Source organism: Gouania willdenowi, chromosome 6 (genome assembly GCF_900634775.1).
Source record: "Gouania willdenowi chromosome 6, fGouWil2.1, whole genome shotgun sequence".
Classification (NCBI taxonomy): domain Eukaryota; kingdom Metazoa; phylum Chordata; class Actinopteri; order Blenniiformes; family Gobiesocidae; genus Gouania; species Gouania willdenowi.
In genome coordinates this window covers 3,685,920-3,698,815 of record NC_041049.1, presented here as the reverse complement: position 1 = coordinate 3,698,815, position 12,896 = coordinate 3,685,920, and the positions used below count along the sequence as shown (strand labels likewise).

Genomic DNA, 12,896 nt, shown 5'->3' with positions numbered 1-12,896 from the left:
ATCTATGCTTGTCCTTTAGTGTATTTTGCTGTAATTTTGTGTGTTTTGGGAGTTATTTAGATTTTTGTTCATTTTGACGGGCATTTTTTTCTCTAACAGTGCTGTCCCTGGTCACACAGTCCTCCCAGTATCTTCTCTTTCCCTCCCAGTATCTTCTCTGCGTCCACAGGGCTTATCTTCCAGTTGGCAGTGGTGAGAAATCACTCCTCGCTCCCGTTGCACGTTTCTCTCTCCAGCTACGCTACATTCCCTCCTCTCTGATGCCGTCATCCTCCCTCGGCTCCGTTCTCCAGCCTCGTCTCTGGCGCCCTGGAGGTCGTGTATCTGGACTCTTCCAGGATTAGCTCTGAGGCACATGCAGCAGGTCTACGCTCCAGATCTAAATCTACATCTCACAGTTTTATTTGCTTTGCCTCAGAAGCCAAAATAAATGTAGCATCTAACACAGAGCAAACATCATTAAATGCTATGTTAGCTTCTCTGAGCTACATGGTACAGTAACTTAGCTTGTAGCTAAAAGGTTTCATATCATAGTCCAATGTGAACGTCAACTTTTACTACAAAGAGAAACAATGGCCTGTTTTCCTAATGGTGTGTTTATAAAAACGAACAGAACACACAAACACATTTCACTGTTGATCTACTAACAGGGTTAGTTAGCTAACAACGTGCGTTAGCCCCTGTTGAATATGTAATTGGACAAGTTAAGCAGGACAAATATTAGTGGAGGAGAAGCAAACATGTCACAGATTTACTCACAGATGGCTGCAGTTAGTGATAGAGGAGGAAATTATGAGCTGCTGTTTTTTTTAGTTCTTCTTCTTCAAGCTCTTCTTCTTTGAGTTCTTTAAGTTCTTATTCTTTGAGTTTTTTCTTCTTTGAGTACATTAAGTCCTTCTTCAAGTTCTTTAAATTATTCCTCTTCTTCTTTGAGTTCTTCTTCGAGTTTGTTAAGTTCTTCTTTGAGTCCTTTAAGTTCTTCCTCTTCTTCTTTGACTTTTACTTATTTGAGTTCTTCTTCTTTAAGGTTCTTTAAGTTATTAATTTTCTTCTTTGAGTTCTTCCTTTTTAGTTCTTCTTTAGGGTCCTTTAAGTTGTTTTTTGAGTTATTTTTTGAGTTCTACAAGTTCTTGTTCTTCGAGTTTTTTAAGTTCTTTGAGTTCTTTAAGTTCTCTTTCTTCAAGTTTTTCTTCTTGGATTTCTTGTTCTTTGAGTTATTATTCAAGTTCTTTAAGTTATTTTTCAAGTTCTTTAAGTTCTTCTCTTTTGAGTTATTCGTTGAGTTCTTCTTGGACTTCTTTAACTTACTCACAGACGGCTGCAGTTAGTGATAGAGGAGGAAATTATGAGCTGCTGTTTTCTTCTTCGAGCTCTTCTTCTTTGAGTTCTTATTCTTCGAGTTTTTTCTTCTTTGAGTACATTAAGTCCTTCTTCAAGTTCTTTAAATTCTTCCTCTTCTTATTTGAGGTCTTCTTCAAGTTTAAGTTATTCTTCTTTGAGTCCTTTAAGTTCTTCATCTGCTTCTTTAAAATCTTTAACTTCTTTGAGTTCTTTAAGTTATTCCTCTTCTTCTTTGAGTTTTTCTTTTTTGAGTTCTTCTTCTTTAAGGTCCTTTAAGTTCTTTTTTGAGTTATTCTTCGAGTTCTGCAAGTTCTTCTTCTTCTTCGAGTTCTTTAAGTTCTTTGAGTAATTATTCAAGTTCTTCTTCTCTTTGAGTTATTCGTTGAGTTCTTCTTGGAATTCTTTAACTTCTTCATCTTCTTCTTCTTCTTTGAGTTCTTTAAGTTTTTCCTTTTCTTCATGTTTTTCCTCTCCTTCGAGTTCTACTTCTTTTCCTCCTCCGTCAACTTCCTCTTCATTTTCCTGTTCCTTTTCTTCCTCCTCCATCGTTTCTTGTCTTGATCTGCTGTTCTTCTTGTTTTCCCCCCCACACCATTTACTTTCTTAAGGTTTCTCCTGCTTTACATTTTGTTTTCTGTAATTCAACACTATGTTTATCCTCCACTAACACCTCCAACATGACCTTGTCCTCCTCCCTCATGGGAGATTATTACACCTGTTGTCATTCAACAGGTAAACAAACGTGTGCAAAATAAATTTGGTGTTTTAAAAAAGGAAAATCCTTTACGTTTTGCTCCTATAGTCAAAGTCCTATTCATTCTGTGAGTGACAGCTGGTATATTAGCTTTGCTGTAAAACAAAAACAGTTCAGCCTCTGTGGAAACTTCCCGTCATGAAGTAAAACTGAAATGTCACCTTCTTCCAAAGTCAGAGTTTGGCATCATATCACAAGACAAACAGAAGTGTCTCCAGACATATTTCAGTGAGAAAGAAAGTCTTTTATCTTTGTCTCACCTGAGCGTCAGTGTTTGGAGAGGTTAAATAAACAGCCTGAGCAAACGCTCCGTGTGCACAGATCAGCTGCTGACGATTATAGAAGAGCACTTTATCGTGTCTGGCATCGTTCCTGCACTCATTATAAACCTCTCAGGACAACAGGACTCTCAGTACGGTTCATCACGTCTTTCTCTGCCAAAATACTTCAAGTCTTTAGTCAATCATTGCCTGTTTTCTGTTTTCCCCTTTTAACTAATCTATTTTTATTTCTTTTTGTGTATTATGTTGTGATTGTGTGTGTGTTTGGGGTGTTATTCTGTGTGTCTTTCTATCATTTTGTGTATTTCTTGTTGTTTTTCTGTCATTTTGAGAGTTTTGAGGTATTTTGTGAACTTTTATCATCTTGTGAATTAAAAAAAAAGTAAATTTTATGTATTTTTTGTCGCTTTGTGGGATTTTATGGAGTAATTTTCTATACAGGTACATCTAAAAAAATTAGAATATCATGAAAAAGTGTAATATATGATATAGGCTCATGATGACACAGAGTGAAATATTTCAAGCCTTTATTTCTTGAAACTGATGGTTTTTTTAGATGTACCTGTACATTGTGTGTTTCTGGTCATGTGTAACTCATGCATTTTTTTGTGTGTCTTTCTGTCATTTTGTGTATTTTTATTGTTTTTTTTTTTTTGTTTTTTTGTCATATTGTGTCATATTTTGTGTAATTTTATCATCTTGTGATTTTTGTGATGTCATTTCATGTATTTTTTGTCACTTTCTGGGTTTTTTTGGACTAATTTTCTATATATTTCTGCCATTTTGTATTTCTTTATCATTTTGTGTATTTTGCTGTCATTGTGTGTGTTTTGGGAGTTTTGTTTTTTTTTAATTTTATTTCTGTGCTGTTTAATTTTGTGTATTTTAGGCAATTTTTGTGTGTCTTTCTATAATTTTGTGTATTTCTTGTTGTTTTTGTGTCGTTTTGAGAGTTTTTAGTTATTTTGTGAACTTTCATCATCTTGTGATTTAGTTTTTTTGTCACTTTGTTGGATTATATGGAGTAATTTTCTAAATATTTCTGTCATTTTGTGTTTTTGTCATTTTGTGTATTTCACTGTCTTGTGTGTTTCTGGGAGTTATTTTTGTGTTTCTGGTCATGTGTATTTTATGCATTTTATTGCGTGTCTTTCTGTCATTTTGTGTATTTTTTGTTAAATTTGTGTCATATTTTGTGTAGTTTTATCATCTTGTGATTTTTTTGTAATGTCATTTTATGTATTTTATGTCACTTTGTGAGGTTTTTTGGATACATTTTCTATATACAGTATTTCTGCCATTTTGTGTATTTTTCTGTCATTGTGTGTGTTTTGGGTGTTATTTTTTATGTGTTTCTGTTTTCTGTGCTGTTTCATTTTGTGTATTTTATGCAATTTTTGTGTCTTTCTATCATTTTGTGTATTTATTTTTGTTTTTGTGTCATTTTGTGAGTTTTCAGTTATTTTGTGAACTTTTAAAAATGTCATTTTATGTATTTTTTGTCACTTTGTGGGTTTTATGGATATATTTCCTATATATTTCCGTCATTATGCGTGTTTGGATGATATTTTTTATTTTTTGTTTCTGTTTTCTGTGCTGTGTTTATTGTCATTTTGTGGATATTTTATGCAATTTTTTGTCTTTCTATCATTTTGTGTATTTCTTGCATCATATTGTGAGTCTTGAGAGTTATTTTATCATCTTGTGATTTTTTAATGTGATTTTATATATTTTTTGTCGCTTTGTGGGTTTTTATGAAGCAAGTTTCTATATGTTTGTCATTTTGTGTCTTTCTATATCTTTATTGTTGATGTTTTTTGTGTATTTTGTCAGTTATTTTGTGTAGTTTTTTTTCGCTGTGGGCTTTTTGGAGTAATTTTCGAAATATTTGTGTCATTCTTTATCATTTTCTGTGCTTGTCGTTTTGTGCTTTTTGCTGTAACTGTGTGTTTTGGGAGTTTATTTAGATTTGTGGTTTATTTTGAAGGGCATGTTTTTCTAATACTGTGCTGTCAATGCAAAATAGGAAATACGTGTTTGGAATTTTCAACAAAAACGTGTATTTACATAATCTTAATATCGTGACATTTTAAACTTTGTCATCTTTTCACAAAATAATCAATAACAAATACATTTATTTTCTTCCTTTTGTTTTGGTTGCATATAAGCATATATTCACTGTAGATTTTTAATTATTGATTATCTAATCTAACTCTGATTTGCCTTTAAATAGAAAAGCTGCGATATATATATATACATATATAGTTCAGCTTTTCTTCATTATTTCGAGAGCTTGAAACTTTGTTATTTGCAGCTGAAAGCTTGTGATTACGTTTGAATAGCGAGTTAACCTTTTCACCCCCCGCTTTAACGCTGTCACTCACAGCTCGACGTCAGCACTTATGTCGCTTCAGCTTTAATGTGAATCACAAACGGTTGAGCATTAATGCAATCAGCCTCAGGTATTGTGGCAGAAGAATGAAGCGTCATTTGGAGCCGCTAAGTATTTTTAACTACACTAATACACACGTTTCTTTTTTTCCGACGCTGGTTCCTGCATTCACCAGAAAGCACACGAGCGGTAAACATCCCTTCAGCTATAGTTAATTAAGCTACGTGGCTAATCTAACAAAGCCTGCAACTGTTTACAGGGACTCGACGGAGGAATAAATCACATCCTTCTCCTGAATCATCTCCCTGCGGTCGGCCTTTTAGATCCAAACTGTTGGATTCACGTGGAAGAAATCAACCTTTTCCTTTAAAGGAAAGTTGTTTTGGTGAGTCACTTATTCTTTGATGAAGTCCATGAAGCTGCTCAGAAAAAGGATTTAACTCTGAAGGATCACCATTATTCATTCTGACCTGCTTCTTCCTGTTCAGGGGTTTCTGGATGTGGTGAAGGCGGAAAACGACACCTAAGCATGAGGAGAACATGCAAACTCGCTCATGTTCTGTGCATAGGGCAGGGTATAGCTGCTGCACAGCTAATGGTCAGGGCCAGGCAATTTTTAGGCAAAATTAAGCAATTTTCACTTTGTCACTTTGTATTTTTTTCTGTTATTTATTGTCGTTTTGTGTATTTTACTGTAATGTTCTTCGTATATGGAGGGAATCTGGTGCAGTTTTGCTGCTTTGAATATTTTTTTCTTATCTTGTGTAATTTTGCTGTCGTTTTGTGTGTGTTTGGAGTGATTTAGTATATTTTTCTCTCAATTTGTATATTTTTGTTGTCACTTTGGACTATTTTCTGTTATTTGTGGATTTTTTTATCTTCCTTTTGTGTAGTTTTATGTAATTTTGTGTGTATTAGTCTGTTTGTACATTTTGATTTTTGCATTTTTATGTCATTTTTTATGTGTATTTGGAGTCATTTTGTGTATTTTTGCTTTGATTTTGTGTATTTTTATGTATTTTGTTTGTATATTGAGTGTAGGAAGATTTAAAAAACAAAAAGGTGGATTTGTATTGTGACAGAGGCAAAAGACAGCAGTTGTTAGCGTTTCAATGGCTTTTAAAAAATGTAGTTATTAAAAAAACACATTTATCATTTTTAACAATGATTATTTTGCCTCCATTGGTGAACAACTGAGGTTTAAAAATGACATTTTTGCATTGACTCCTATTGTTTGTTTAAGAGCGAAATTAAAAATGTATCCAAATAATTTGATTATATAAAAGCGTCGTTAGTGTTGGGGCTACATTTTGTTGAAAGTTGCAGATCTTTGACCTTTAGAGGCTGGCTTTCATCTCCATGGTGATAAACACACAGCGTGGCCTGGAATGAGCAGAACATGGGTCGCGTACCTTGAAGCTTGGTTTTGGGGATTTTCCCACAGGGTTTGGTGGCGGTGACGGTCGCGGCACAGGTGGCGTCCATCAGCGCCCGTTTCAGAACTCCTGTTCTGTTCTTCTTTCCCGTCGCCAGGTCGCACTCCCCCCAGGCCTGGAAGTCGTACTTACATTCCCCTGTTTCACACACACACACACACACACACACACACACGCACACAGTCAGTATAAGGTCATTTTCATCAGGAATATTCTACAAACCATAAATACATCAATAACATCTCCGACAGAGTTTTATCACAAAAAGACATTTAAAAAAAACTGAAAAAGAATCCAAAAATTACTCTGAAAACACAAATCACAAAAAGTAGTGAAAAATACACAAATGAATCCAAAAACACAAAATAATGAATTACACACTAAACAACATAACAGAAAAGCACATAAAAAAGCATCACAATTATTAAAAAAAATAATAATAATAATCACAAGACATTTTCAAAACATACAAAATACCAAAATACACAGCGTTGACTCCAAAAACACAAAACAGAAATACACACAATGACTCTAATAACACACAAATTGACAAGAAAAATACACAAAAACCTTAAATTTTTCCTGTATTAATGTTTCTGTGTGTTTGGAGTTATTTTGTATATTTGTCTCTCATTGTGTGTTTCTTGTCATTCTGTATGTTTTTTATTGTCGTTTTGTGTCATTTTGTTTTTATATGGAGTAAATTTTGTGCATTTTTGCTGTTATGAATATTTATCTGTTATCTTGCCTAATTTTTCTCTCATTTTGTGTGTTTTTGCTGCCACTTTGAATTTATTTCTGTTATTTGTGGACTTTTATCATTCTTTTGTGTATTTTTATGTAATTTAGTTTTGTATTAGGAGTCATTTTGTGTACTTTTACTTTGATTTTTAATATTCTTATGAAAATTTGTGTGTATTAGGGGTGATTTTGTGTAGTTTAGATTTCATTTTGTGAATTCTTCTCTCATTTTGTGTGATTTTATGGTCCCTGCAGTTACCAGTAGCATGTCTGAACTAGAATGTGTGAAGAACTGCAAACCCAGGCATTCTGGAGCCTAAAACACTGTTTGATGATCATTTAGACGAGTAGAAAACTCTTTTGGTCTCAGTATGAAACATCCTTTCAGGAATGTGTGGGACATATGGTGCCGTCGTGTTTTTCATCTTATATTTCTCACAGATGAACATAATCAAACTGTTCATCTTGGGGAAAAGCCCTAGAGATGCCAACGCTTCCAGCAGGACAATCTCACATATGTGCTTCTTTCCTTTGATATTACTTTGATAATCCTTCAAACCCAGGCAGAGATGGTGGAAGATTGTTGCCGTGAAATGGCTGCAGAGGCCACGATAGGAGTGCATGTGCATTACGGAGAGAGCTGGGCTCGCTGTGCATGTTCTTCTGTGTCACACCTCCCTCACCATTATTTTGTTGCCAATCTTGTGGGTGCGCCTGAAGGCGCCGACACTCATTCTTCACATGAAAGCATGAGAGCGGTCGTAGCGGGTCCCAGGATGCTCATCAGAGGAAGGAGAAGAGGCCACAGCAGCAGCTCTTCAGGGATAACACACACACTGTACCTGACGATGGCTTTATACCTATCTGTCATTTTCTCTGCTGCACAGGCTCCTGGGAATCATTGAGGGAGAAAAACACGTCCTCTTTATGGCCTTGTTCACACAAAGCCCTCAGAAAACTTTCCCTGGGGTTTGTTCTGCTCTCTAACAAACATACAGATTTAAAAAAAAAAAAAATGTGTGGGGAAGAGGGACGTAGGGTTCACCGTTACCTGTAACTACACTGAAAATGATTCTGTAAGGTAGTGATTCTCAACTGGTGGGTCGGGACCCAAAAGTGGGTTGCGAGCCTGTACTGGGTGAGTCGCCAACAACTGGTGAAAAATAAGTAAATACTTAATGTCTCTCATGTGGGACTTGTCTTTTATTTGGAAAGAAACTTTTATTTTGACAGGCATGCTGTGAAATGCATGTTGCACAGGGAAATATATAGATTTATGTTTCAAAAAAAGATGATATATGTTGTTTTTTCAACAGCTATTTTTGAAAAACTTAATTTGGTTGGTTGAATTCTAAAAAAAAAAAAAAAAAAAGTGGGTCGCGATTTAATGACCATGGCAAAATGTGGGTCCCAGGGTGAGACCAGTTGAGAACCCCTGTATAAGGAATCCTCCACCTTTAAAATGTACTTATTAAAACATCTACTGTATGCCTAACAAAACACATTATTTTGCACCATATTTGTTTTAGGACTACTTTACAGTTTTAGAGCCTGTGTTCCTCCATCTTGAAATCATGTGATTGATGATGTCACACGGCTCCACTGCCTGTAAACAACCCATTGTTTTCTATTGGAGTAAAACATTCAGCCTGATTTTTAGATCATTTATCAGCTTTTTCAGTCAAAATAACAACTTGTGCTACTTTTAGTTGTTCTAAATAACCAGGAAAAGTTAAAGATTTTGATATAAACATCTTTTGTTTACGGAAAGAGGATAAAAACAGTCTGGAAAACGCCTTGTTTTTCAAATCCAAGCTCTTTTGCTTCGGTACAGAAAACGAAAAACAGAAAACAACACCTTTAATCGTTTCCTACATCACCGATTGGCCAAAGTACGTGACCCGGAAGTGTACTCTCATCCGACGCTAACGGCTACGCTAACGGCAGTTCGGCATGACAAGATCGCTGCTTCTAACTGTGCATCCAAAACGTGTCCCTTTTGCTTTAGCTGGTGTTGGACACAGAACCTTCTCACGGACATTTCAGTGTTGCAGAGCTAAAGATATCTCTGAATGTGTAACGCTTCACTTCCGGGTCACGTACTTTGGCCAATCGGTGATGGAGAAAACGAATAAAGGTGTTCGTTTTCCATTTTTTGTTGTCTGTACCGAAGCAAAAGAGCTTGAATTTGAAAAACAAGGCGTTTTCCGTTTTTTCATTTTGGTTTTGGAAACAAATATTAAATAATGAGTGTTTTTTTTTTTTTGTTTTTCATGTTTTTGCTACATAATAAAAAAACGAATGAACAATGATACACGGATTCTTCTTCACAATGTAAAAGGTGAAGCGACACTGCACCCAACAGTTCATGTTATGGTACTGCAGCAGAAAGCAGCCGTCGGCCTGATTTCATCATGAATTTACAACATTATTAAACGACATTTTGACGAAAGTTTTTGTAGCCAACATTACCAATTATGTTACTAATTATATATGTTACACACATTGTGGTTGGTGCAAACCTCAAAATAGTCTAAATAGTTAATTCTATTTTTTCTTTTGCCCCCCTGGCAAGAATCTCAAACTCCGCCTATGGAATATCAATCAATCAAGACTTTATTTATAAAAAGCACTTTTCATTTGAAGAAAAAGCAGCTTAAAGTGCTTTTATATAGTTAAAAATACAATGGCACATGACTGGGTACAGAGGATCTAGATCTAGTGCAAAATAATGTGTTTTATTAGACATAGATCTTCTAATAAGTGGATTTCAAAGGTTTTAGGCCACATTTGTAAAAACAGTGGATGATCCCTTAAACATCCGACCTTTAGAACCCTAACCCTCAGCCGTCAGCATCCATCAGCTCCACTTATTGAGCCAACATTATTTATGTCTGCTGTCTATGAAGCTACACATAATGTCATAGCATTTCAGCGCTTTTGGCATCTGCCAGGATAGCTGACAGTCCATCCTCATTTGGATTTCTTTCCTGCCTGATATTGCAGCAGATGGTGCGTAAGGAACCACTGTGCCATTTTACTTTCTGTTCTCACTGCTTTTTAATATTGCCTTAAGTGGAAATGTTGCAAAAAAAAAGAAAGACGTTAATCTGTGTTGTTTACCGACAAACAGAGAAAGTATAACAAATGAAACTAAGTAGTAAAAATGTCAGAGGCTTTTTTTTAATGATGTTGAGCTTTGCAGTTAGAAAATATGACCTCATTAGTTCTTAGCGTTAGTTGTGTGTGTTTTGCTGGGCTGTAATTCAAGGCTTGGGTTTTTCTGCAGATTTTCATTTTATTTTTGGCAGTTTATTTAGTGATATCTCAATAATCATAGACACAACCCTCTGTTACTAACGTGATAGCTCTATTTGAATAGAAATCCAGTTTAATCACATTTATTCAGAATGAAACACCCAGAAATAAAATGCAATGACTAAATATGACAGCTGATCAGCTGCTTCAGATTATGCATTAAATTAATGAAAATCATCATCATTAAATCATTATTTACTACATTTTCAGTGCTTCTGAAAACAACTAATGTGGCATAAGTTGGAAAAAGATTTGTGGCAAACTGTAAGAAATGTGATTTTTCTTGTGTCTTTATGGTTTTTGACCCGACGTTATCATTAATGTTTCTCTCTGGTCTCAGTAGAGCACTTTTTGAGTATGATATGCGCTATACAATTACATTTGCCGTGCCTGCCTTGACTTAATATTGTACAAATATTTAATAATTGTTGAATAATTGTAATAGCAATAATAATAATACTGTGTAATGATAATAATTGCAATAGTGTAAATATTAAAATCTAATTATTTAAATTTATAACCCCCAACACAGTAGATCGTGAACAGCTGTCCGTGGTGGAAGTAGCTCGTGAGCTTAAAAAGTGTGTGCACCTCTGTCCGAGGGCGAACATTGTGTCACCCAAGAAACATTTGGTCACAGTTACGGATGCTCAAGAACCCACAGTGGTGGTGATCACCTTGCTTTCCACTGGAGTTCTGAGAGAATCTGTGACCCGACTACATGGTGATTCCTGAAAGGTAATAATCCAACACAACCTTGAGGATTGCTGTATATCTGATGTTTTTTTTATAAGGCTTGCACTTGAAATTCTCTACAGGTCCCTTTTAAGAAGGTTTCCATCTAATAGGATTTCATAGTTCTGTTGGATGAGACGAATAAAAACCTTTCCAGTTCTGGTTCTGATTCAGTTCTCGTAGTCTTGGCTGCACTTAATGAAAATGTATTTTTTCCAGACTTTTTCATTCAAGGTGTTTAATTGCTGGTCTAGTTGTTGGACTATATTCCAAAGTTTTGCAGCCTTTGCAGATAGAATTGAGCTTGGTTCATCATTTGTGACAAGCTCATTGCAGAACAGGAGGCTCCTGTCTGACAGGCCTTACAGTGGGGACTCAAGTCCCCCAGGCTTGTCACTGGGAGACATTTCAACTGTTGGAGCAGCTCAATGACAACCTAGAATGAATGTCCTTCTGTTTTTCATGACAATGGTTCCCACTTTAGCATTCTGTGGTAATTAGCTAGTTTACTCATCGCCATTTAGAAAATAGAATCATTGTTTATGTGAATGACAGGCAATGAGAGAGCATGGAAGTGGTGGGAAGTAGAATAATTGGTGTTTCTGAGGGTTTAAATGGCTACAAATAGAGAGGAACGCCTTCTCCTACCTCCAAATTTCTTCTTCCAGTTGCAGGGGATCTTGCAGCGTTGAGTCTTGATGGTTTGCTTGCACTCAGTGCCAGTGCGGGTTCCCTCCCTGGTTCCCAGTCCACAGTCCCCTTCGTTGGCCACGCAAACGCTCCATTGCCACTCCCCGCAGTCTGATTTGCGCTCTTTCTTCCCTGTTGAGCCAGACACACTTTCAGCACCAGTGCTATGTGAAGGGAGAAATCTTACTATTTACAAATCCCCAGGGAGAGAATGAAGATCTAAACCTAAACTTTAAACAACTTTAAATGTCTAGAATTCATCACATAACTCAGGCACCACTTCTTAATGGTGCGTTACTGACTTATTTTTATGTAGATTGATAAACTATTTCATTTTTGGCTGACTGATGAAGTTCTATGTCTTAACTCCTGTTTCCATTCACACATGGAGACACATGCGTGGGTTTGTTTACTCTGGATAAATTGCCTTGTCATGGTAGCGTCCTCTAAGATGAGTTCCTTCGCATGCAGATAATCTCAGTATTTCTTTTTGGTGGATGACAAAAACGAGAAGATTGTAGTTAAATGTAAGCTACGTTTGAGCTAAAAGCTCTTATCTACTGCCAGAAACAGTATTTCTAATCTATGGAAGTACGGCTAGGCTAAAAACCTGAAGGAGACCCCTTGTTCAAGACATTTCATCCGTTTTAAAACCGGGACGGCCTGACAAAGCAAGTGCAATGTAAGATGGAGACAACTGCGGGTTGATAACGTCGTAATAAGGACTCAAAACAACTCGTTACCGTCACACTGCACATTTATTGTACGCAGGCGAAGCTAAAACACTGCTTATGTTGTTTCAGACGGGACGCTAACAGAAAAGTAACAGCTTCATCCATGCGCTCAGTACAACAGGTCTGACTCAACGCTGACCTTAGTTTACCATGGCTCTTAAAGGGACAGTCTTCAGAAGGCCATCATTACACAACACGCAGCCTGTTTTTACAGTGAATTTGCTTTTTAAGATCAGAAAACTAGCATGATAGCATGTCCAGGCAGCGAATGGGACGTAAACGCTACATAATGAAGGCTAAAAGGGCATTAGTTGGAGCATTGGAAATTATTTTCTAAAGTAATTCAAAAGTTACAGTTACACACTACTTTTTTGATTTCAGTAATCCCTAATGTAGCAGAGTTACTTTTTAAACAAAGTATCGAGTAGACACTCTGATTTCAGAGTTTACTCATTTTGTTTACACATTTCCGTT

The 12,896-nt window shown here is 36.0% G+C and overlaps 1 protein-coding gene across 1 annotated transcript in view; it reads right to left on the bottom strand.

The window, feature by feature from the left end:
- The window catches only part of ptn (pleiotrophin), a 65,604-nt gene that overhangs the window by 10,530 nt on the left and 42,178 nt on the right, over window positions 1-12,896 (bottom strand). Inside the window, exons 3-4 of the mRNA XM_028451238.1 lie at window positions 11,647-11,820; window positions 6,181-6,342 (exon numbers count right to left, since the gene is read on the bottom strand). Coding sequence (XP_028307039.1) covers window positions 6,181-6,342; window positions 11,647-11,820 — 336 coding nt within the window. The remainder of the gene's footprint in view (window positions 1-6,180; window positions 6,343-11,646; window positions 11,821-12,896) is intronic.